This window comes from Furipterus horrens, unplaced genomic scaffold (assembly GCF_987537825.1).
Source record: "Furipterus horrens unplaced genomic scaffold, mFurHor1.1.pri manual_scaffold_4, whole genome shotgun sequence".
Classification (NCBI taxonomy): domain Eukaryota; kingdom Metazoa; phylum Chordata; class Mammalia; order Chiroptera; family Furipteridae; genus Furipterus; species Furipterus horrens.
Genome location: NW_028327174.1, coordinates 203,473,149 through 203,496,465, shown reverse-complemented (window position 1 = coordinate 203,496,465; position 23,317 = coordinate 203,473,149). Strand labels below are relative to the sequence as shown.

At 60.5% G+C, this 23,317-nt stretch overlaps 1 protein-coding gene across 2 annotated transcripts in view; it reads left to right on the top strand.

Annotated features, from left to right (window-relative positions):
• COL5A1 (collagen type V alpha 1 chain) overlaps positions 1–23,317 on the top strand; it is a 126,113-nt gene that overhangs the window by 9,395 nt on the left and 93,401 nt on the right. For both annotated transcript variants that reach the window (XM_090274986.1, XM_090274985.1), the window contains exon 2: positions 20,196–20,363. In XM_090274986.1, the coding sequence (XP_090131112.1) occupies positions 20,196–20,363 (168 nt within the window). The remainder of the gene's footprint in view (positions 1–20,195; positions 20,364–23,317) is intronic.

The following is a 23,317-nucleotide window of genomic DNA, read 5'->3' as shown; positions in this document are numbered from 1 at the left end:
ATCCAGTTTTATCCTGACTGCATCTTCCCAGGCAAGGGGCGTCACTCCCTGCTGTAGGCAGGAAGACCGAGGCCCGCAGAAGCCCCCAGCTCGTGCGTAGCAGGGCTGGAGCCTCTGAGTCACAGAAACGTGGTTTGTCTAGCCTCTTGGGAGCAGGTATGAGGCTCTGAGTCTGGGTGAGGTGGGGTCTTGGCCCCATCGGAGGCACGGTCACCTTTTCCTTGTTCTCTAGGGTCTTCATCCTGGCAGCAGGGGGCTGAGAGAGGAGGGGGGAGGTGAGACCTGGGGACCTCCCCGGGTGACCTCCCTGCCCACATTCGTCTCCTTGGGCCCCTTGGTGGTGTGTGCCGGGGCCTGGTCTTATGAGGAAGCAGTGTTTTCGGTCCCTGCCACTCGGGACCCACTTTGCAAAGTCCTCCTCACGTGTCTTAGCTGATGTCTGTGGGGTTAGATCTTGAGCCCTGCACGCAGCTGGGAGCAGACTGTGTGTCTAAGGGGTGAGCCGCTGTGGTCTGAGTCATTTTTTCCATTTTAGTGGGAAGGAACGAGTGATAGCAGAGGGTTAGAGCCAGGTAGGTCTTTCCTGTTTAATACCAGTTCACACACGATGAAAGCGATGCATGCACGTGGGTGCCAGCAAGCCGCGTGTGGGAGATAGGGTGTGGAATGCGTCGGGGAGCCCCGCTCGGAGGGCAGGGTGGGGTTGAGCCGTCTCAGGTGCTCCCAGAGCTAAGGCTAAGGTGGTTAAGAGGGAAGCCGGACCAAGACGTGATCCACATCTTTAACCATCAGCATTTCAGAAAAGAAAAATGCCCCCCCCCCCCCGAGAAACAGTACCCCGAGGCCTGATTTTGGAGTCTGCCATTTATCTTAGGAGCAAAATGCCTGTGATGTGTCCGCAGAGCCAGGCAGAGCCCGCAGGCTTGCCCAGGAGTGGCTCAGAGGAGCCTCAGAAAGGACCGGGAATGCTGGAGACCCCTCAGGAATCTCGCTACTCTGGTAGCTTGCACTGCATGGCCCAGATGGATTCTGTTGGGAAAGCTTAGGGAATTTCAGTTTACTCAGTATTTCAAATCAAGGGAATGGGGCTTCTTCTGCATATATGGCCCTAGACGTTGTTGCTCACGTCACTAGGCTGAATGCCCAGCCAACAGTGGGGAATTCTGCTCACTGTAATGACAGGGATGCCTCCAATTTCAAGACCAGAGATGGGAGTGGTTCCCCTAGAGGCCAGGAGTGGTATTGCATCCCAGCTCTACTGGACATTGTGAAAGCCTGGGTGTGACCTCAAAAACTTCACCTTTCTTCTGTGCCTCAGTTTCTTCGTGTCAGTTGGAGCTAATAACGTCCACCTCATAGGTTTGTGGTGGGAATTTCTTTTTATTAAAAAAATTATATATTTTATTGATTATGCTGTTACAGTTGTCCCAAAGTTTCCCATTTGCCCCCCTCCATCCAGCACCCCCCACTCCCTCAGGCCATCCCCACCCCTTTGTTCATGTCAGTGGGTCACATGTGTGAGTTCTTTGGCTGCTCCATTTCCTATACTGTTCTTTATAGCCCATGGCTATTCTGTAACTGCCTATTGGTACTTTTTTTTAAAGTATATTTTATTGATTATGTTGTTACAGTAGTTCCAGTTTTTTTTCCTTTTTGCTCCCCTCTGCCCAGTACCCCCTTTCCCCCCAGCAATCCCACCCCCCCTTAGTTCATGTCCATGGGCCGTGCATGTAAGTTCTTTGGCTTCACCCTTTCCTATGTTATTCTTAACTTCCCCCTGTCTGTTTTGTACCAACCGATTATGCTTCTTAGTCCCTGCACCATTTCCCCATTTCTCCCCCTCCCCCCTCCCAGCTGATAACCCTCCAAATGATCCCCACACCTATGATTCTGTTCCTATTCTGGTTTGCTTCGTTGGATTTTGTTTTTATTTTTTAGATTCAGTCGTCGTTAGTTGTGAGTTTGTTGTCATTTTAATGTTCATAATTTTGATCTTCTTTTTCTTAAATAAGTCCCTTTGACATTTCATACAATAATGGCTTGGCGATGATGAACTCCTTCAGCTTTACCTTGTCTGGGAAGCACTTCATCTGCCCTTCCATTCCAAATGATAGCCTTGCTGGATAGAGTAATCCTGGTTGCAGGTCCTTGCTTTTCATCACATTGAATACTTCTTGCCAGTCCCTTCTTGCCTGCAAAGTTTCTTTTGAGAAATCAGCTCATAGTCTTATAGGCACCCCTTTTTGGGCAACTCTCTGCTTCTCTTTTGCTGCTTTTAAGATTCTCTCTTTATCTTTCACCTTTGGCATTTTAATTATAATGTGTCTTGGTGTGGTCCTCCTTGGGTCTAGCTTGTTTGGGACTCTGTGCTTCCTGGAGTTGTATGTCTATTTCCTTCACAAAATTTGGGAAGTTTTCCTCCATTATTTTCTCACATAAGCTTTCTATTTCTTGCTCTTCCTCTTCTCCTTCTGGCACCCCTATGATTCAGATATTGGCACATTTAAAGTTGTCCCAGAGATTCCTAAGCCTCTCCTTATTTTTTTTCAATTCTTGTTTCCTCATTCTGTACTGGTTGACTGTTTTTTTCTTCCTTTTGTTCCAAATCATTGATGTGAACCCCGGTTTCCTTCCCTTCACGATTGGTTTTGGGTGGATTTTCCTTCGTTTCACTTAACATAGCCTTTACTCCTTCCCTTATGCGTTTGCCATACTCAAGCATATCTGTCAAGCCTGTGAGCATCTTTATCACCAATGTTTTGAACTCTGTATCTGTTAGGTTGGCTATCTCCTCGTCTGTGAGGTTGGCTATCTCCTCGTCCCTTAATTCTCCCACTGGAACCTTGGTCCGTTCCCCCTTTTGGGCCTTACTTCTCTGTCTCCTCATCTTGACAGGCTTCTGTGTTTCTTTGCCTCTGTGTCTTAGGTAGAGCTGTCGTACCTGTTACGTTGTAAGGGGCGGAGTCTTAGGGATTTGTCAGTACAGGGTGACCCGTTTCACCAGTTGTGGCGCTGTGTGTGCAGGAGGGTCTGAGAGGGAACAATGCCGCCTGCCCAGCACTCTCCCGTTTTCCAGGCACCTCTCCCACTTCCGTATGGGACTGGTGCCCCTCTAGCTGCTTTCCTCGCTGTCGTTCCCAGAGTGGGTGGGTCTGTGGACGTTCTAGAACCGTGGGGGCCCTTTAAACAAGCGGACTCTGCTGAGAGACCGGCAGTTTCTGCCTCTGCCCCAGCCCCCACTGGTTTGCGCAGTCAGAGGCAATGAGGCTTGATTATCCCCGGTGCTGGGACTGTGAGCTGGGATGTCTGGTGAGGAGCTGGGAAAACTTCCCAGGTATTTCTCTCAACTTTTTAAAACATGTGACTTCGCTTTCCACTGGCCCGCTGCTGCCACCGCTGCTGCCACCAGCACACCGTGTCCTCTCCACCCCAGCTCCACCCCTCCTACCTGTCTGAATGAGTATTTCTTCTTTATGTCCTTGTTTGCTGGACTTCCTTGCAGCTTGATTTTCTGGAACTTCTGGTTGTCTCTAGTTTTGAGGTGATTGTGTCCCTTCTTAGTTGCGGAGGGAGACGCGGCATGTCTGTCGAGGCCTCCATTGTGGCCGGGAGTCTGTGGGGAATTTAAGGGGCAGAGTGGAGACCTCTACAATGACAGGGTCTGCCTGGATTTCCTTTGACTCTCACAGTGCCTGCTGCATAGGAGAGGCTCGATGAATACCTGTGCAGTCGAGCTGAAGGTGCTTTTTAAACTCTGAGGTGTCAGCCGACCCGATTTGAGCTGGCCCCCCATGCAGGGTGGGCTGTTGTGAGGAGGCCGGGCCATTCTGGGCAGGGAGGAGGTGCCTCCCTGTCTGGCCGAGGTGGGTAGTCCAGACTTGGTGTCCCTGGAGAGGCCAGGGGAGACAGGCAGCTGCGGATGTGCCCAGGGCCACGCTGGCATTTGGTCAGGGGGCTCGGTCCAGGGAGCGTGGCCAGCAGTGTTGGGTGGACTGGAGTCTGGGCTCAGGGCGCCAGTTGTCCCACACAGACGCTGATCGGGCCCGACGCTGTGCCACGCACCGGTCGTCACATAGCAGCCCGGACCACCCGGCCGTCTCAGGAGACCCCCGTTTGTGGCAGGGTGTGTGCGTGTGCGTGTGAGAGACGTGTGTGAGGCCCCATCTGCTCTGGTGTCTGCAGCTCCCTGGCCCACCGCTGGCTGAGGCACGGAGGCCCCCTGTGCGCTGGCTGCTTTAGACTCGCGACTTCCTACCCTATCCAGCGACACCGTGCAGTCGCGGACGGTTTGTCCATGTAACTCAGCTAACAAGGCAGTGGGCCTGAGAGTCGAACGTGTCTCCCTGTGGCCCTCACGTCATCCCCTCTGCAGCATCCCGGGCCACCTCCGCCTGCCACCCCTCGGCCCCTTTGGTCTTCCAGATAATTTTCCCAGCTGTCACCCTGCTCCTTGGCCGTAATGTCTCCAGATGACTCTTTCCAGGCCCTTTGCCTCAGGCTCCTTTAATCCCAGGATTCATCATCTTACCCTGTAGATAACTTCCAGAAACTCTTCCAGCCATGTTTTGGAATTCCTTGAATACCGTCGGCTCCGCCTGCTCTTCTTCAGATCCTGTCTTCGCTTTGAGCTCTTACCTGGAACTGCTTGGTTCTCCAGAACTCCCAGGGGGCGACGGGTTCCTCCGGGCTGCTGCCCCCACCCCCCCACGGCATGCCGCTGCCAGGGTCCCCGGCGTTGCTGCCCGGAGCTGGCCTCCTGGCGTGGCTGCTTTGCAGGGTCTGGCCGACTCCTTTGCCTCTGAGTCTCCATGATCTAGCCTTCCCGATGCTGAATTTAAGCCCCAGCAAAAGCACTGGGCTCCAGGCATGTGCCTTTTTCCATAAACCTGATGCCTGGTCAGTATCTTGGCCAAAAACAAGAGAAAAAAAAACGGTCCTCTGAATTGGGGTAGTCTGGTCTCTTTCCAGTCACTTACTGAAATACTTCCTGATCTGGTTTCTGCGGCAGCGACGCAGCCAGCGACGGCGGCGCCCGCGACAGCGGTGTCTGCGATGGGCCCCAGCAGCTGCTGTTCTGCGCGCCCCCGCCCTCCGGCGATGGTGGGCTTAAGGCCCGGCACATTTTTCTCGGACAACTCACTGCTTTCTGCCTGTCTTGCTGTCCAGATCCTTCCTCTGCAGTCTGTCTTCCCAGCGCCCTGGGAGGCTCCGGGCTGGTGCTTCCAGGCCCGTCGGTGCCAGCTGGACGGGCGCAGCTCTCGGAAGCCTTCCGACTCCCGCTGGCCAGGTGCGCCGCGCCTGCTGCCCGGGGCCTGTGCATCCTGCCCGACGGGGACATTCACGCTCCTTGGGCGCCGGGGCAGGAGTCGGGGCTGACGTGGGATGCAGCCCTGCTGGAAGAGCTCATGGGATCCTATGCTGTGGCGACCCCTTGGCCCCCAGCGCCCCTCTGCCTTGTTCCCGGACCCGCGGGCAAAGGAAGCGGAGCTGGGGAGCTGCCAGCTGGGTGGGAAGGAGCTACTCCTGGGAACCGCTCTGGCTGGGAAACGGAGCCCTGGATCTGTCACGAGTCATGTCTTCTCTGGGCCGCAAGTTTTGCACCCAAATCTGTGACTCTGAACTCTGGAGCTGTGGGTGACCCAAACCTCATACCTGTACGCGTGCACCTGCTGCGGGCCCTGCCTGCCGCCCTGGGAGGCTCCTGGCTGGGAATGTACTGGAAATAACTGCTTCCCGGTTATTCCCGCAGGCACTCTGGTGGGCTGCTGCCGCCTGGTTGAAGGCACCGGGCATGGCTTTGCCGAGGGGGTGGTTGAAGAGACGGCCTTCCTGAAATGACAGGTTTGACTGGGAGAGATTCTGTGTGGTGATGGTGACCCTGGGGCCCAACACCTGGGGACTGGCAATGGGTGTGGCCTTGTGACCTCTGACCCTGTAAGCCCCACCCTGGCTTGGCAGTCACTCTGAGGGCAGCATCTCCAGGGCAGGGCATCGTTGTTCTGACGCTGTCCAGGTCATCCTGGGTGCTGGCTCCGGCTTGGCTGTCTAGAGGCAGGCCCCCTCGGTCACCAGGCTGGTCTCTTCCCACAGTTCCAAGTCACAGGGGTCCTCTCCCCTCCCTCACTGGCTGATTCCCTGCTCACAGCACCCCCCTTTCTGGAAATCCAGCCTAGAACTGAGGCTTGGAGAGTCCTTTGCCTGGAAGACCTCAGATGTTGACAGTCAGTGGTGGTGTGGAGGCGGGGCAGGGCCTTTGTGGGGTCTAGGGACAATGGAGATTTCTCTGTCCCAGAAAAGAGACTGAAGCCCCCACTTGTTCCCTAGGGCCTTTGGCGTCTTGGGTCCACGAGGTCCCTGCTGGAATGTGAGCTTCCCCGAGACTTCAGCTGCTGTTACTCTGCTCTGTGCTGGTCTCTGCTGTTGGGACGCAGAGCTGGGAGGGTCTGGGGAAGCCTGAGATCTCTTCTTCGCAGGTGGTGGTGCAGGTTAATCACGGCAGTTCCTGGAAACTGAAGGATGGACGGGCCCCCTGCCCTGGAGTCCCCCGTCCTGGTGGGATCACACAGTTACACATGTGTGGGGTCAGGCCGTGTGGCTGAGCCGTGTGCAGTCACCATTTTGTGGGTCAGACGTGGTCCCCTGATGCTGGGGGGTCCCGGCCGTCTTCCCCGGAGCTAGTGCCCTCTGAGCTGAAGTCCGCGAGGCGAACAGGGGTTCGCCAGGAGTGGAGTTCGGGGGAACAGGAGGGCCCAAGTACAGGGCACTGACTGAATGTGCCTTGATGCTGTGTGATCTTGCTCTTTGAACGCGGGGTTTAGCTTCACTAGATCAGAGTAGGAGTGGGCTGTCAGGAGTGCGGGAATGGCAACAGATGAGGCCTTGGGCGCGTTTAATTTGGTTTAAACCGGCAAACATGTATCGCTCTCTGTGTCCACCCATCCATCCATCGTCCACCCACTCATCCATCCATCCATCCTCCCATCATCAATCTTCCCACTCACCCTTCCATCACCCATCCACTCACCCATCCATCCACTCATTCATCCCCCACCCACCCACTCATCTGTCCTTCCTTCCTTCCTTCCTTCCTTCCTTCCTTCCTTCCTTCCTTCCTTCCTTTCCATTTTGGCCTCAGGGTGGCGTGTGTCCAGATTCCATTCTTGACAGCAGAGCTCCCCGAGGGCAAGGAGTGGCCGGTTCACTGCGGCTTCTGCTGGGCTGGCCACGGTGGCGGGCTGCGCTCGCGTCCCCAGCTGTGTCTGTGGGCTTGCACCACGGGTCACGCGTGTGTGTGTGTGTGCGCGCGCGTGCGTGTGTGCAGGGTAAGTCTAGTGACAGCAGGCAGTACAGTCAGGATCACAAGGAGGTGCTGACGGAGGAGGGGGGAGGCCCATGGCTCTGGCCCGGCTGGGGATGTGGGAGGGAAAGTGGGGCTCCCAGCAGAGCTTGGACCTGGAGTGGGGAGAAGAAAGGGAAACTCCCTAATTGGCAGTAAAATCTGAGATACACTCATTGGGGAACCAGGATATCCCAGGATATCTGGTTACAGAGTCAGAGATTCTGCTAATTCTCCAAATACCTTTGTTAACTTTTCTTGAATTACAAAAGTAGAGCGTTCTCATCATAGCCAACCTGAGACATGCAGATGCCTTCTCCTTGTCCGTCCTTAGTCTGTTTCGGCTGCTGTGACAACACCCCCCACACGGGTGGCTTATAACCAGCGGCGGCGGATCGCTCACATGCTGGAGGCGGGCGTCTGAGCGCAGATGCTGTGTGGCTGGGGGGAGGGGGCGGGAGGGGTGGGGACTGCTCTGGGGTTGGTGTGTCACCGTCCGGGTTTTGGGGGGACACACACTCAGCCCACAGCTGCCCCTGTCAATGCCGAGCTCATGGTCAGGAGCAGTGTGGGGTCTGCCTCTGTCACACACACTTTCTGTGTCACTCCAGCCTTTGTCATGGTCCTCATGCTGACGGACCCCCCGCTGTGCCCGCGCTGGAGCCTACTTCTCTGTCCCTGTGTGCCCAGTCCCTTGCTGTTAGGAACAACCCTTGGAGGAACAGCTTCCTGGTCAGCGTTTCTGCCTCTGATTGTTTCCTGAGGGTGGATTCCGAGACGGTGACTTGTGGGGTCAGCACTGCGGGTCACATTCCAGCCACCAGTTACCACCTGCGTCCTGTTAGCCTGAACCCCGGGGGACCTCGTGTGATGCAATGGGGCCAGCCACGCTTTGTAAGCCGGCCACTCCGCCCATTCTCCTGGGGGCCAGCTGGGAGCTCTCATTTGGTGCCTGGGACTGGGCTTGGCCCTGACGGGGGCTGGTGGCTTGTCCCAGGTCACTTGGGTCTTCAGGGTCCCACCAGCTTCCTCATCTGGAGACGGAGCAACACTCCTGCGCATGGCGTGGTGTTCAGACATTGGATTATTAGTAACAGTTATAACACAAGCATTTGGAGGTTTAGGTCAGAGGTACAGAGAACAAAAGGGAATCTTCTAGAATCTAGTAGACAATCAGTAGATGCTAACTGTCTCCTCTGCCCGTCCCTCCCTCTCTTTGGTCATCTGTGTGTTGACTGCGTCCCCCCTGTGGCCGGCTGCGTGCACAGTGATATCGGGGTCCCACTGACTGTAGTAGGGTCTCCCCACCAAGGCGGTCGTCATGCCGGTGAGTGGGCTCAGAGCCTCCCCCCGTGAGGGGTTAGGGATCGAGTCTGAGGCTTTCCGGGCTGGGTGGGGGGCCTGCTGTCACTGGGGGCAGCCGAAAGGACGCTTCATGCACCACGCAGCTGTGACCAGGGCCACTCGGAGCTCTGCGCGCCCGGACGTCAGCAGGTCCGGGGGTGCTGACGGGGGGTTCTGTGCATGTGGCTCCCCCACCCCGGAGGACACCCGGGACCTGGACTTCCTCAGCCTATCGAGTGCGGGGTCCAGGGCACGTGGCGTGGACTCGCGGTGACGCCGCGGAAGGCGGTGATGAGTCCTGCCCGTGACCCCGTGTGCAGTGCCCCCCCAGGGGGTTTACGGGCCTTTGCTCATTCCACGCCCACGCGGCTGGTTCTGACTCCCAGGCAGAGTGTCTGGACGCTTGCACCGCCCGTCACTGATACCGCCTGTGGTGCAGGGCGAAAGTGATGTCACCCGCCCCTCCCAAGGGCGGGCGGCTTGCCAGTGCGAAGTTCTCGGACTCAAGTGACGTCAGAGCCGCATCCGCAGTGCCAACGGCGCTCCCCGGGGTCATCGCGCAGCCGGGCCCTGAGCGCAGTGCCCGCGGGCGCTGTAGGTGGGGCTGCGTCCGGGCCTTCGTAAGGGAAGGGTTAGACAGACGAATGGCTAACAGGAAGCTTTCCTGTAAACTTCATCTGTCGCGCCGTTTGCTTCGTGACATTTAATGGCTCTGAAACCGTCGCCAGCGGCCGGTTTCCTTCTGCTTCTGAAGCTGTCCTTTCCAACGAGGACTTCAGGGCAGACGCCGGCCGGTGCCGGCTCCGGGAGGGCACCGAGGCAGCAGACCCACGGACCCTTCGCCCACAGCTCAGTCCTAAAGGGTAAGGGTGCGTGGGCGCGGGCCTGGCGAGGACGCGTGGCGTGGCGCGGCCCCCCTCAGACGTCAGACCCTGGGAGGCGTGGACAAGGCGCTTCCCTTTCAGAGAGGCCGTTAAAGGCCGCCCCCTTCCAAGACCAAGACCCAAGTACCGGTGACTCTCTTGACATTTCAGGTAGACGTGCAGAGGACAGCTGCTCAATTATGGAACGCTGTCTCCTGCGGGACGTTAATTGGCTTTTATTACTCCATTAGTTTGTTACAAAAGCCACCCATTCATGATAGGAATGTTAACAGCTACAAAAAAGTATAACAAAGAACATAAAAATTCATCATACGCAGCAACCACAGTGATGTTTCTCTCCCTCTCTCCTTTTCCCTCTCTCTAAAAATAAATAGATAAACAAAAAACAAAAAACAAACAAAAAAATCATCCTAAATCCTCTTCCTGTCCACACCGTGGCTTCTGTTCAGTGCTGATGACGCTGCTGCTGATGTCTGTCCAGTGCAGCCACAGAATCTCCTCACCGAACGCGCTGATTAACTCACTTTCCAGCGTTAGCTTTCTGTCTGTATTTACAAAACTGGGGCACCCACGCTCCTCGGTGATAGCTCTGAACGTAAAAGTGTAATGAGCACCTCCCAGTAAGCGAGGTGTCGGAGGGAACGTCCCCGAGCCGAGGGAGGACACCCCGGTGAGGCCTCCCCGCCCATGGGAATGAGGCGGGTGTCTGCTCGCCCTGCGCCGGCCCCGCCTCGCGGGCTGCTCCCAGCCACCGCAATAGGGCGAGAAAAGGAAGTAAAGGCACGCAGACGGGGGAGGGAGAAGCAAAACTGTCTTTCTTTGCAGACCGCCTGATGGTCCCTATTAAACGTTCTGAGGGACTTACAGAGAAGCGTCTGCAGCTAATAAGGAAGTCCAGCGTGGTCACGGGAGTCGGAGTCCATCTACAGAAGTCAGTCGTCCTCCTAGGCAGTCGCAGCGATCAGTTGGAAATAGGAAGTCAGGCAGCCGGCAGAACAGCCCCAGCGTAGGACTTCCTCAGAGACACATCCGACAAAATACCTGTGCCTGAAAAGTACAAGATTCCGCTTAGACGTATTAAAGAAGAGAGAAAAACGTGGGCAGACATACCGTTCCGATGGAAAGGAAGACGGTATGGGGGGTACCATTTTCCCCGAAATTGACCTGCAGATGCAATGCAATGCTAGTCGGTCCCTGTACTGACGTCCACCGTGGGCCTAGCTGTCACTCCCAGTGTCCCCTCCTGCCAGGCAGTGTAGGGGGAGGGCGTGGGGTGGGCAGGCTGGGGTGGGTGCCGGGCTGACCCAGGAAATAGAGGCCCAGTGCTGCTTGTTGGTGGGCACTTCTGCTGGCCTCGAGCTTCATGGAGTGAAGGGGCCTCTCGTGGGGGCCACTTGTCACTGTAACTTTGGGACAGGCAGGAACCTGAGAGGCCAAAGCTGTCAGCGCTTCTAATTTCATCTGCTGCCCGTGGCTCCCCCTGACGTTAGACCCCCGCCATGGCAGGGAAACTGAGGCCCAGTGGCTCTGGGGTATCCCGGTGCCTGCTTCTGTCAAGCATGCCAGTCTGTTTAGTTCTGAGGCCTGAAGACCCCGCCGGCAGGGGCAGGAAGCCTGCACCACTGTGGGGGCCTGGCCTGCTGTGGAGGCTCCCGTCCCGGCAGGCAGGCTTGCCCTGACCCTGGAGTGACAGGGCGTTGGCCCAGGAACGGCGTGGCCCCAGCGCTCAGAGCGCAGCAGGCCCCGTGGAACGCGGCCGAAGGAGCGAGTGCAGCTCCCAGTGCAGCTCAGGCTGGCCAGCCGGGCCGCCTGTCCTCCGGCGCTGTCTCGTGCCCCCGCCCTCCCTCCCTGGGTGCGCCAGGCCCGGCCGAGGTCCTGGATGTCCCGGGCCCTCTGCCCGTCTGACCCCTGCCGGCCCGATGGCGGCCAGGCCCCCCTCTGGGCCTCCTGGAAGCGGGCCGGACCGTGAGGAGCTGGCTGTGCCACAGCCACACCAGCGCGGCAGAAGGTGGCACCTGTGCCGTCCCCGCCCCTTCCTCCAGAACAAAGAGAGACATCGCCCCCGAGGAGCTGTCACCTGGTTCTGCATCACGCCCGTGGGCGCTGTGCCCGGCCTGGCACCCGCTGGCGGCTCCTGTGCCCAGCCCGCCCGCCACCTGCTTGTGGCGTCTTGGCGCCTGCAGGGTGGCCGCGCTCTGCTGTGTTTGGGGCCCTCGAAGGGATGACAGGGAGAAGGACATACACAGTCACTCATCTCCAGAAAGGCAGACGGGCGGCACGTATGGCCACCGACGGCTCCCAGTGGGCACCGCGAGAAGCTGGGCGCACCCCTGACTTCCGGGGGCTGGTCAGAAGGCCCCCCTTGTCCCTCGGTGTGACGTTTCCTCCCGGTTCGCAGCGTGGGGTCCTGGTCTGGTCTGTGGCACCCACGGCCACCAGGGCAGCAGGAGCCAGGCCGCTGTGTGGGCTCCCCTGACTGGGACTCTGCGCTGCCCCACCGGGTGGGTGCGTTGCCCGAGTCTGGAACGTCCCTGCCTGGCCCCACGCTACCCCGTGCGGCTGCCAGCAGCCCCTGGTGCCCTGCGCTCCTCTCTGCTCCTCCTGCAGCGCCCTGGCCGAGGGGCTCTGTCCACATCGCTGGCCCTCATGTCAGTCCTTGCGGGCGGCAGGTTCTCATCGCACGTGGAGGGGTCACCAGGCTGGGCTGTAGGTGGCCTCTGGCCAGGTGGTGGCAGGGACATCTGTCTGAGCCTTGCAAGGGTACCTGGCCAGCATCTGGCCACAGTGTGGGGGTCACGTGGACGTGCCAGGTGTTGGACGCTCGAGGCCACCTGAACGACAGGTGAGGGTGGGAGATCGTGGCCTAGGGGAACAAGTTTCAGACCCAGCTCTGTACCTGGGGACGGGGAGAGTGACCCGCCACCCCGCTGCGGCCCTTCCTGGGCAAGTGTGTTCACAGGAAGGGTGGTGCTCCCCGCCCATGTCAGCCAGAATTCCGCCAGGATGCCACCTGTCAGAGCCTCTCAGAGCTGCTGCCTCTGTGGCCAGGGAGGAAGGAGAGCCGCCAGGCTGGGTGAGGCCAAGGACGAGGAGCTGGGTGATTCGGGACCCTGTCCAGTTCTCCGACCCGGGCGTCGGGACAGGGCCCGCTGGCCCCTTTCCCAGGCCCTGCCGGCGGCGGGGGCTGGGCAGCAATCCCCCTCTGTCGCCCCTGCCTCCTGATCCATCCTGAGCTGCCTCACTGCCCCTGGGGGCCTAGGAACCCTGAGAATGTCTAATCGCTAAGCATGTCACCCCAAATGGGCCCCCGAAAGGCACCAAGCCAGACGGCAGTTTGCAGTTGCCATGGAGGAGGACACGGGCGTTCCCCTGCCCTTCACTCTCTGGCCCACAGGAAGAGAGGGGCCGTCTCTGCTGTGGTCCGGTGAGTGATTGGGCCGAAACCTTTGAGAAATGAGTGTATCTGTCAGCTGGATCTTCAGGGTGATGGCTCTCATTCACTCAGCCATTCTCACCACATCCAGTCCACTCGTCTGTCCCCCTGTGCATCCACCCGTCCATCCGTCCACCATCCATTCATTGTGAACCTGCTGGGTTGATCTCCCAGATGGGGCCACGTGGAGGCTGGGGTGGGGGTGGGGCCCTGGGCCCCCCATTCTGTCAGAGCTGTGGCTTTGTCTCTGCTTCCAAGAGGCAAAAGACGAGGACTGACACGGGCAGCAGGGAAAACAGGCGGGCGCCCATGGGTACACACTCGGGGAGGGTCCTGTGGGTATCTGCCGGGCACCAGGCCAGGCTGGGCCCCAGCCCGCCTGTGGTCACAGCCCAGTGAGGCAGTGGGACGCTGCTGGGGACCCCGTCACTGTGCGAGCGGAAGGAAGTCAGGACCGGGTGGATCAGCAGCTGAGGACGGCTCTGCGCTGGCCGCCATGCGTGGGCGCCTCCTTTCCCACGCGGCTCTTGTTCCAGGCGTAGTTTATGACCCTTTAGATCAGTGGTCCTCAACCTTCCCGATGCCATGACCCTCTAATGCAGCTCCTCATGTTGTGGGGACCCCCAGCCATAAAATTATTTCCATTGCTACTTCATAACTGTAATTTTGCTACTGTTATGAATCGTAATGTAAATATCTGATATGCAGGATGTATTTTCATTGTTACAGATTGAACATAATTAAAGCATAGTGATTAATCACAGAAACAATATGTAATTATATGTGCGTTTTCCGATGGTCTTAGGCGACCCCTGTGAAAGGGTCGTTCAACCCCCAAAGGGGTCACGACCCACAGGTTGAGGACCGCTGCTCTAGATCAAGTTAGACGGGCCTGAGAATTTTGAAGGTGGACACCTCGGTGGCTCTTTAGCGGGCTCTTAAATTTTTCTTGAAGGTAACGATGCCGACTTTGAACCGTGCAGACACACCCCTCTCCTGCGCCCCGGGGGGCTCACGCTGTCGGCCGCCTCGCTCACTCTGCTCCGGAGCCCACATGCACTCGGCGGGACCTGGCTCTGGGCTCCGGTGTCCTGCGGCTCCTGTAGCACCAGCCACAGAGCTCTGGGGCGGGGAGGACTGGGGGTCCCAGCGCGGCCACCGAGTCCCCGAAGGAGGAGCCAGCCTCGTTCCTCTGGGGTGCCAGGGCCTCCAGCTGCCTGCCTCCGCTTACCTGGCCGCGCTGCTCGGAACCCGGGTCTGAGTGTTCTGTGAGTGCCACAACGGTCCTGGCTTTGCGTTGGTGGCGCAGGCAGGTGTGTGGACAGGGGGGCTGCACCAGTGATCACAGGGCAGAGACAGACCCCGCCCAGATCAGCACAGTTCCCTGGAGACCCTGAGTCACTGGGGGAGCAATAAAGGTGATGTTAGCCTCTCCTCACCCTTCCAGTGCCAGGGTCTGGTGCAGGCGGGGAGAGGAACAGCCCTGGGAGAGGCCCCCTTGACTGTGGGATAGCAGGGGGCATCGATCCGGCTTAGGGGACACCGGGATGGACGGGGGCACTGAGGGGAAGGTCACTGCCACCTCCTGTTGGGACTCCGGTCAGGAGTGGGATCCAGAGGAATGTTCTGGGTTCCGAAGCCCAGAGAGCGGGTTCTGAGAAACCGCCACCGACCTCCTCGCCTGGGCCCCAGGGTGGGGGGAGCAGTCACCCTGCGTGCCGTCTGGCAGGGCAGGACAGGTGGCCTGGACGTCCAAGGCATCCTTCCCCACACAAGTGGCTAAGAGTATGCATCGTTTATTTAGAGACGAGCAGAAAAAGGAGTGGAATTCAAGCCAAAGACCTGAGGCAGGTCCTGGCTCGCCCTCCGGCGGAGCGTGATGGTCTCGGGGCCTCTAACCCAGCTCCTCCCGGGCAGGTGGAGTGGCCCCGTCTCCCCTGCTCCCAGCGCCAAGGTGAGGTGGGGCTCTTACGGACAAGTTGGAGCACCACTCAAGTCCTCGAACTTCCCCAGCGCCTATCATTGCCCAGTGCCAGTGTGTGATGGCGGAAGGCTGAGCCCCGCCCACACGACAGGCCCCTCCCGCCTTAAGGCTCCGCCCACACGACAGGCCCCGCCCACCTGAAGGCTCCGCCCACACGGCAGGCTCCGCCCCCTCTGCTGCTGCCTGAGGCCCCTGCTGGGACCTGAAGGGTGAATAACTGAACCCTGGAAGTGCAGTTGGGTGGGTCCTCTGGTTGCCACTTTGTTCTAAGCTTCCTGCTCCCTGGCACCAGGCACCAGGCTCCAGGGCCGGGGACCGGAGGCACCAAGGTCAGCCCTCGGCGAACATCACCGGTCCCTGTGCGATGCTGTCCCTGGGGCTGGCCGTGTGGAAGTGGCAATGGTTGGAGGGCTGGTTGGGGCTTTTTAATTTCCTTCTGGCCACACTCCTTTGTCGCTCAGGGCGGAGACCCCAGGCCCTCTGTCCTGAGTGCAGGCTGTCCACTGGGGCTTAGCTTGTCGGCAGAGGAGCGGAGCGGTCTGCCCTGGGAGCGGGGGCTCCGCTTGCCAAGGACGGGGCTGCTGGGCCCGAGGGGAGCCCCGGCCGCTGTCGTCCTTCTTTGCTCTGAGCCCTGAGGAGGGGCGTCCAGATGCTAGCTGACCCCAGACCCAACTTACGTTCCTGCTGACATAGCTGCCGCCCTCCATGGCTGCCCTGGTGCCGGTGCTGGGCCCGCCCCCAGCAGCAAGCCCGGTTCCCTGGGGCCCCGCTGTGCCACGGGCTGGGGTCCGTCCTCTGCAGGGCTGTGCGCTGGCTGCCCGGGCCCCCCGGCGTGGTCTTGGTCCTGCAGCTCGGGTCTGCCCTCTGGGCCACAGTAGCTGGGGGTGGCCGAGGGGCGGTCGGTCGCTCTGTGTGGCCATGTCAGCGTCTCGTGTCCTGTGGCTATGCAGTGAGGGTGGCAGGCCCCAGGGCGACATGGAGCCCCGTCCTTCCGTTCTGCCAGCTGGCATTCAGCGGTGACTGCAAACGGCTGTCGGCGAGGCGCGGAGGCCTTTCTTGTGCGGTCGGTGACTGACCCGTCCATCTGTCCGTCTGTCCTACGCTTCTCTGTTTGAGCTCCTCCCAGGTGTCCTTCTGGGGTCTTCATGCCCTGGTCCTCAGCTGTACATTTGCAGATTCCTTCTCCCGCCTGCCTTGAAGCCGGCCTCCGCGCCCGTCCTTCCCGGCCCCGCAGGCGGAAGCTGGTGCCGAGGCCGAGCCCAGTGCGCCCAGCTCTGCGCCACTGGGACTGGGAAAGGGGCCTGCCCTGGGCGTGCTCCGGAGACCTGGGCTCCTCGAGGCCACGCGCAGGTGCCTGACTCTGGGAGCCGGGGGTGGAGCCCCGTAATTTGGGGAGCTGGCCTTTCCCCCTGGAGGACGGTCCCTGTCACCGGCAGGCTTAGTGCACCCAGGAGGGAGCATGCTGGTTCAGGGGCAGAGATGCAGCGCCGGGAGACAGGCGCTTGCCCAGCCCCTGGGAGAGCCCGAGAGGCGGGTCACAGGGCACCAGCTAGGGAGCGGGCACCTAGACGTCAAGACGTCTCTGCAGCAGATGCCTCTGGGCCCCTTAATGTGGGTCCCCATCCTGGCACACAGCCCAGACCCTGCAGCGAGGAGGCCTCCCTCTCACCTACCAGCTCCCTGGGACTCCGCCTGGTGCAAACGCATTTGCCCCCAAACCTGACCGCAAAGGGGTCAGGCACCCGTTTCCAGCTCCCAGGCCCTGAAGAGCAGGAGAACTTGGGGACAGCCTGAAAGGGGGCCAGCTGGAGCCTGAGTGAGCCCAGGAGAGCGCCCACCACTGCTGGGGACCTGTCCCCCAACGTGGGGGACTCTGCCCATGGCAGGGTCCCATGGCAGCACCAAGCTCTGCTACAGGACGCCCTGGGCTGGGCGTGGGGGGCTGCAGGGTCAGTTCCTTTTCTGTCTTCGCTGAGCAGTCTGGACGCACAGTGAGCCCCGGGGGAGGTGACCGATGTCCCTGTTCGGCCATCGAGGGGACAAGAGTGCGAAGAAGGCCCTGCTGGTTGAGCTCCGGGTGCCAGGGGCTCCGTGTGCGGCTCCTGTCACTGGCCTCAGGCAGGACATGACCCAGCACCTGCGTGGGGGTGACGCTGGGCTCAGACCCAGGTGCACGCCCGTCCCAAAGCCGGGTGTTTCCCAGGGGGGCTCCATTCTGTTGGAGCAGCCAGGCTCCTGGTTCTCGAGAGACCGCCCTTGAAGGGGCGGGGGGCTCCCCGTCCAGGGCTGGATGGCCCATGGAGGGCCCGCTGCACCTTTTATAAAATGTAAAACTACCTTTAGCTCTAGCCCAGGGAGCCCCTGGCTGGCAGGAGGGGTGGCATTGGGCCTGGGAAGGTTGGGTGGCCTTTTCAAGTTGTTGCAACAGCGGCCTATAAACAGGTCCCCGAGCTCCTGGGAAACAGCTTTGCCTCCAGCAATTGAGAAAACAGTCCTCGAGCCTGCGTGTCTGGGAAGGGCATCACGGCCGGATATTTGGTCCCTTCCCTGGCCACCGCCAGTCTTGGCGCCGATTCGCAGAGACGCGCCAGCGCTCGGCACGGTGACACGGCGGCAGGTGAGCCAGCGACTGGCACGGCCGTCTCTTCCCACGGGCGAGTCCAGGCCTGCGGCTGTGCCGCGCACCTGCGCTGGGCTCTGCTTCTGATGTCAAGGGGACACGTTTCTGGCGAGTGCCGCCGTGCGCCGCGGGGGTGGGGTGGCCGGGGCAGGAACTGAGCACCCCCCCAGGGAGATCAAAGGGGCCACCAGCATGTGTGGGGCCAGCCTGGACCGCGCTCTCACTGCCCCTCCCCCCATCCTACAGGACAGCTTCCTTACCGAGGTGGGGGATCCTTGTCCCCAGGTTCCTGGTCTCTTGATTACAGTAACAGAGGGTGGCAGCTGGGTCGAGCTGTAGCAGGGGACTCAGGCCCCTGGGACCCAGGGCACTGCAGACGGGGCTGTGCTCTGTGACAGACGACAGCAGCTACATTTCCCCTCCACCTGGTCTCCGCTTGGACACGGCCCAGCCTGCGTGCTCCCCTTGCTCCCGGCTTGTCCGGGTGCTGCCTGCACCGCCCTCTGGCCCGTCCGCAGTGCTGGTCCCTGTCCAGCCCAGCCCTCCGAGGCGCGGGGCCTCCGTCTGGACAGGCACTGAGGCTGCTTAGCCGCCTGTGCCCACACCTGCTGCAGCGGCCATGCCGAGCTCCGGGGACAGCAGCTGGCTGCGGGGTTCTGGCAGAAGCGGATGACAGGGGACTGGCGTTGGGGGTCCTTTTTCACCTCCGATCTTCCGTCCTTGTTAACAAAGTGAGTCCTGGGCGTACAGAAAGGCTGGTGAGCTGGTCATCTGAAGAGTTAAGGTAGTCAGGGACCCAAGGGAAACTTGCGTGGGCAGCGGGCGCTGCTTTCTGGTGGCAGGTGTCAGACTCTTAGCACAAATTGGTGTAAGCATTGCTGGCCTGGGCCGATGACCCTCCTTCTTCAGGTACAGCTTGATCCAGGAGCCCAGACGATGTGGCGGAGTCTGTCTCTTCATTCTCGAGGGGTCCTCCCCACGCCCCGGGGGAACGGCACCTGAAGCTCCAGGCTCTGAGTCCCTGAGGGCAACAGCAGCGCTCAGGGACTTCCTCCTTCCCAGACAGGAAGTCCTAGGACGGAGCTTCCTCGGCCTGGCCCAGGCTCCTGCCCACCCTGAGCCAGCCACCTGGGACAGGGCCGTGCTGTGCTCTGATTGGCCCGGCGAGGTTCAGATGCCCCTTGGAGGGGCATGGCCAGCTGGGTGAGTGCTGGCCTCTGGGCTCCCCGGGAACTCAGGGCAGCTCCCCAGCGGCCCAGGGGCTCCACCACTCTGACTCCAAGAGTGAGTGTATTTTCTCGGCCGGGACTCCCAGGGGCCTCTTGTCTGTGGTGACATCAGCTGAACTTTCCTCGTGAGACTGGCTTTGTTGGGGCGGGCGCACGGAGGCCATCTTTCGGGTGGGTGGGGAGGCAGTCAACGCGTGTCTTCTGCGGGACGCCAGCGTCTCCCCTGCCTGGCTCCGGGGAGCCCTGGGGGAGGGTCAGGAAGTTCCGGGAAGGGGTGCAGGGGCCGGCTCTTCTCTTGCCCGTGGTCCCGCACTGCCTCTCGTGTAGGCGGGACCGGGACCTTGCTGTAAACCGGCGATGGCCCACCGGGCGCCGCAGGACCTTCTAAAACACGCTGCACCTGACTGTTCAGTCAGGAGCGCTGAGCGCTCTTCCCTTCGGTTTTCTAAGAAAACGGGGACAGCAGCCAGCAGGACAGTGGTCGCCCAGTGAGCACGCCCTGTCTCTAACCATGAATACACAGGTCACGTAACGGAGCTGCACTCGGTGGTCCCACCACGTAATGAGGTTGCGTCTGATTGGTGGACTCTTGATACCAGAGACCCTTATACACAAGCACAGGCACCTGGGTTTTAAAAAAGTTGTTTTGGAGGAAAGGGGATAGGGAGGTACTATTATTATTATTTTTTTGTGATCAATCAAAACTATACCTGTTTTTTTTTTTTGTCACATTGGCAAAACCTATCCTTCGTTGGGCTGCAGTTTTAGCAGTCTGTGTGCGTGAGATGAAAAAGGCTGAAACCGCTGCTGTAAACTGTTGGGGGAATGTTGCGTGTTCCTTGGGTCACAATGGCAGATAAACTGCGCCTGGCCTGCGGGTCTCCGTTGCCATCGCTGGGAGGCACAGACCCACAGAAGCGGCAGGACTGATTTTGTGACCTGCCAATCACTCCCGGGTCCCAAGCTGGCCCTCTGCACGCTGCCTCCCTCCGCAGCCGGGTCTCCCCGGCCTTCGTGCAGCGGTTTGGGGCGGCCTTCTCTGAGGCTATGGGAAGAGGCGTCTGGAGCCGGGGTCACGCGTGCGGCACTTGCCAGCTGAGCGCGTCGGCTCAGCCTCGGACGCGGCGGCCATGGGACGGTGCACACAAGGGTCTGCTTCTGGTGTGTGGACCTGCGACAGGAGGGAACCCGGGCTGCCCGCCCGGATGTTGCGTTTCTCCCAAGCGGGATCCCCGCCTCCACCCGGCAGGGCTTCTGAGGCGGCTCCGAGTTGGCATTCGGTGCCTCTACCAGCCTCTCACCCCCACCCCGGGCCCCTGCGCAAGGCTGGGGCTACTAACCCTCAACTCCCCTTTGTCATTTCAGCTCAGCCAGCAGATCTCCTGAAGGTTCTAGATTTTCACAACTTGCCCGACGGAATAACGAAGGCAACAGGCTTCTGCGCAACGCGGCGATCTTCCCAAGGCCCGGATGTTGCTTACAGGGTCACGAAAGATGCCCAGCTGAGCGCGCCCACCAAGCAGCTGTACCCGGGTAAGAGGACGCACGGCGGTGTGCGCTGGGGGCTTGGGCGGGTGGGTGCGCCTCCCCCTCCAGCCTCCGGCCGGGAGCCACGCCAGAGCCTGCGTGCGGTGAGGACATGCTTGCTTCTCCAGGAAGCCCCACTAGCGAGCCCGGCTGCATCTCCAGAGAGGGAGAGCCCAGCCCGGCAGCCATGGTGGATGCGTGGGGCCTCGTGTCCCCGCCGCACCGCCAGGCAGGTGTGTCTGCAGTGCCGACCGGCTGCCAGGACACCCAGCGCATAAAGGGGAGGTTGGTTCCCGGGGACCAGGCTCAGGGAACCCTCGGGGTCGTGGGAAAGGAAGCGCATCCAGACAGAAGCTTAATTGGGGGCAGTGACACGAAGGGACACGTGACTCTCCCATCGCGACTCCCAGCGAGAGATCACGGGCTTCTCAGGAGAAGCGATGGCCACGTGCCAGAGCTCTGCTTCCCATGACCCACCCAGAGCGGGCGCGCCGGTGTCCCTGTCACCCGGCCGCTGGGCGGTACATGACAGCCCCTCCCCCCACCCAGAGTCAGTTACACGCTCCGGGCTCACCTGGCCCCGGGGAACCAGGCCAGGGATGGACGGCCTCTCCCTGTGCCTTATACGAGCCCGTCTGCTGGTTCAGATCAGAAAGAGACCAGGGGACCTGGCGCAGACTGTCCTCCTCGGGACAGGTGTTGTGATGACTTCTGGTGCCCTGAAGGTGGCCTGGACAGTGCTCAGGCTTCTTTGGACAAGTCACGCTTCCCTGTTCATCCCACGTCCCCACGAGGTCCCTGGAGGGCAACTGTGTCCGGGGCAGCGTGAGGGCCGCCTCTGACCCGTCCTCCCACGAGTCGGCTCTGCATCCCCGCTGTCCTCTCGGGTTCAGCCGTTCACGTGCTGACAGAGGTCCTGGGCGGGGTTCACTCCCCACAGACAACCGTGGGGTCTCATTTTTCATACATCCAAGCACCTCTTCACCTCCCGGGCTCCCTTGTGGCTTTGGCCAGTGCCACCTGCTTCCTGCCCCATGTCCCCAGTTTAGAATTCCCGTCCTGGGGTGATGGAGGGTGCTGACGGCCGAGGACCGCACCAGGTTGTCACTAAAAGGCCACACATGAGGTGTCTTCCCTTGGCGCTAACCTAGAGTCCCTTTGCTGACGATCCCTTTAGTCGGAACCCTGTCCCTGGCTCAGGGGCGGAGGCACCACAAAGTCACTGGGCTCTGTGTCCGTATATCCGCCTCCCACTGCATTAGACTGTGGCCAGAGGGCCCTGGGCTCTCAGAATACAGGCTGATTATTGGAGGTCTGGGGGGATTCCCGGCGGGGCGACAGGAAGTTTAAGCCCGCTTTCTCCCTGCGCTCCCAAATTAGGAACTCGGTCCGACCCAAAGAGTGGAGAAGCCTCTCGCCGGGCTGTCCGGGCATAGTCAGCACAGGAGGCAGAACGGGTCCATAGACGCGGGCCCCTCTGGGCCTGTGGACGTGGCCGCTTCTGTGGGCCCTTCGGCAGGCCCCCAGCTGCTGAGTCAGGGAACTTTGGGGAAGGACCCCCTTTGAGGGCCGCGCAGTGCAATGCCGGGTCCCCGGGACCAGATGAAACAACACAGCGTCTCTGCTCCTCGGAGCCTCGGAATGACACGCCACTGGCCACCTGCTGGCTGTGACGCCCGTCTGCCGGAGGGCGGCCGAGTCTGGCTGCGCTGGGCCCGCCCGTGTCTGCCGGGCAGAAGAGGGATGGAGTACGGAGTGGTTTGGTGGCCACAACATGGCCAGGGGCGCAGTGGCCACTCCTCTCTTCCAGTGTCAAGGATGGAGGTCCTCTCTCTATTTCGTCCTCCTCCTGCTGATTATGGGGCGCTGACACCCCCTTCCTGTTCAGCACCCGAGGCCGGCGGGACGTGACGACGCCCCTGGCCCCTGTCTCTGTTACCCCAGGCTTCCCTCCATGGTGGGCCCGGGGCTCTGGAATCAGCCTCCCTCCAGCCGGACATCCTGGCTTAGCAGGACTCAGTGCGATGGCACGTGCGTGCGCTTGTGAAGCCCCTACTGCACCCCGGAGCTGCTCCGGGGCCTGGGGGGAAGTGACGCACGGAAGCAGTAGCGGGCCTGTTGCCGAGCCCGCGCCCCACTGTGACATTTCTCTGAGAAGTAAAACTGGCCGTGACAGGTGGCAGCTCCGTGTCCCCAGCCCGTGCGGTGACGCAGCTCACGTCACGATTGGAGGGGACCCTCTCTTGAGGGACCATCAGTCCCTTGTTGTTTTGCCAGGAGAGAGAGGAATGTTAAATATAGTTTTCCCTTTTGGGTTATCTGAGCTGAGAAGTTTGCTACCACGGGGACATAGACACTCGGAGGAGCCCGTGAATAGGTGGCGGAGGGATGGGCCCACCGTCCCAGGCAGCGTGGCTGCTTCGGCTCCTGACGACAGGACAATGACCCCAGTGGGGCGTGACGTCGTCACGGGGTGAGGGTGGGCGGCAGGGGACCCTTGGAAAGGAGGGCCAGGGAGTCCCTGACTCGGATCGTAGTCACATAGCCCATCCTGGACATGTGTGCACAGTGACCTCGGAGACGCTTCAGGTCAAACACCTCCCCAGGGACCAGATGGAGCCACCAAGCCCTGCCGCGCGGGCCTGGCGGCTGGGTCTCCTCCTGTAGCCTGCCAGGCGGCTCCTGCTGTCCCCGTGGTGGTCCAGCCAAGGCCACGATCTCTGGGTCCCCCCCCCCACCCGCACCCACATTTGCAGAGACCCTGTGCAACTGATACTAAGTGGCCTCCACAAGCCTCTCCCCAAAGGCTTCCTGTCCGGCAGTGGAAAGGCAGCCTGAGTCCGTTCCATGCGGGCCACTGCCACCTGCCACCTGGAGCTGTCCCTAGCACTGGGGCAGGGGGCTTGGAGCGGGCCCCCGGGGGCCAGGCCGTGGCACTGAGCACAAGCAGACCCCAGCCT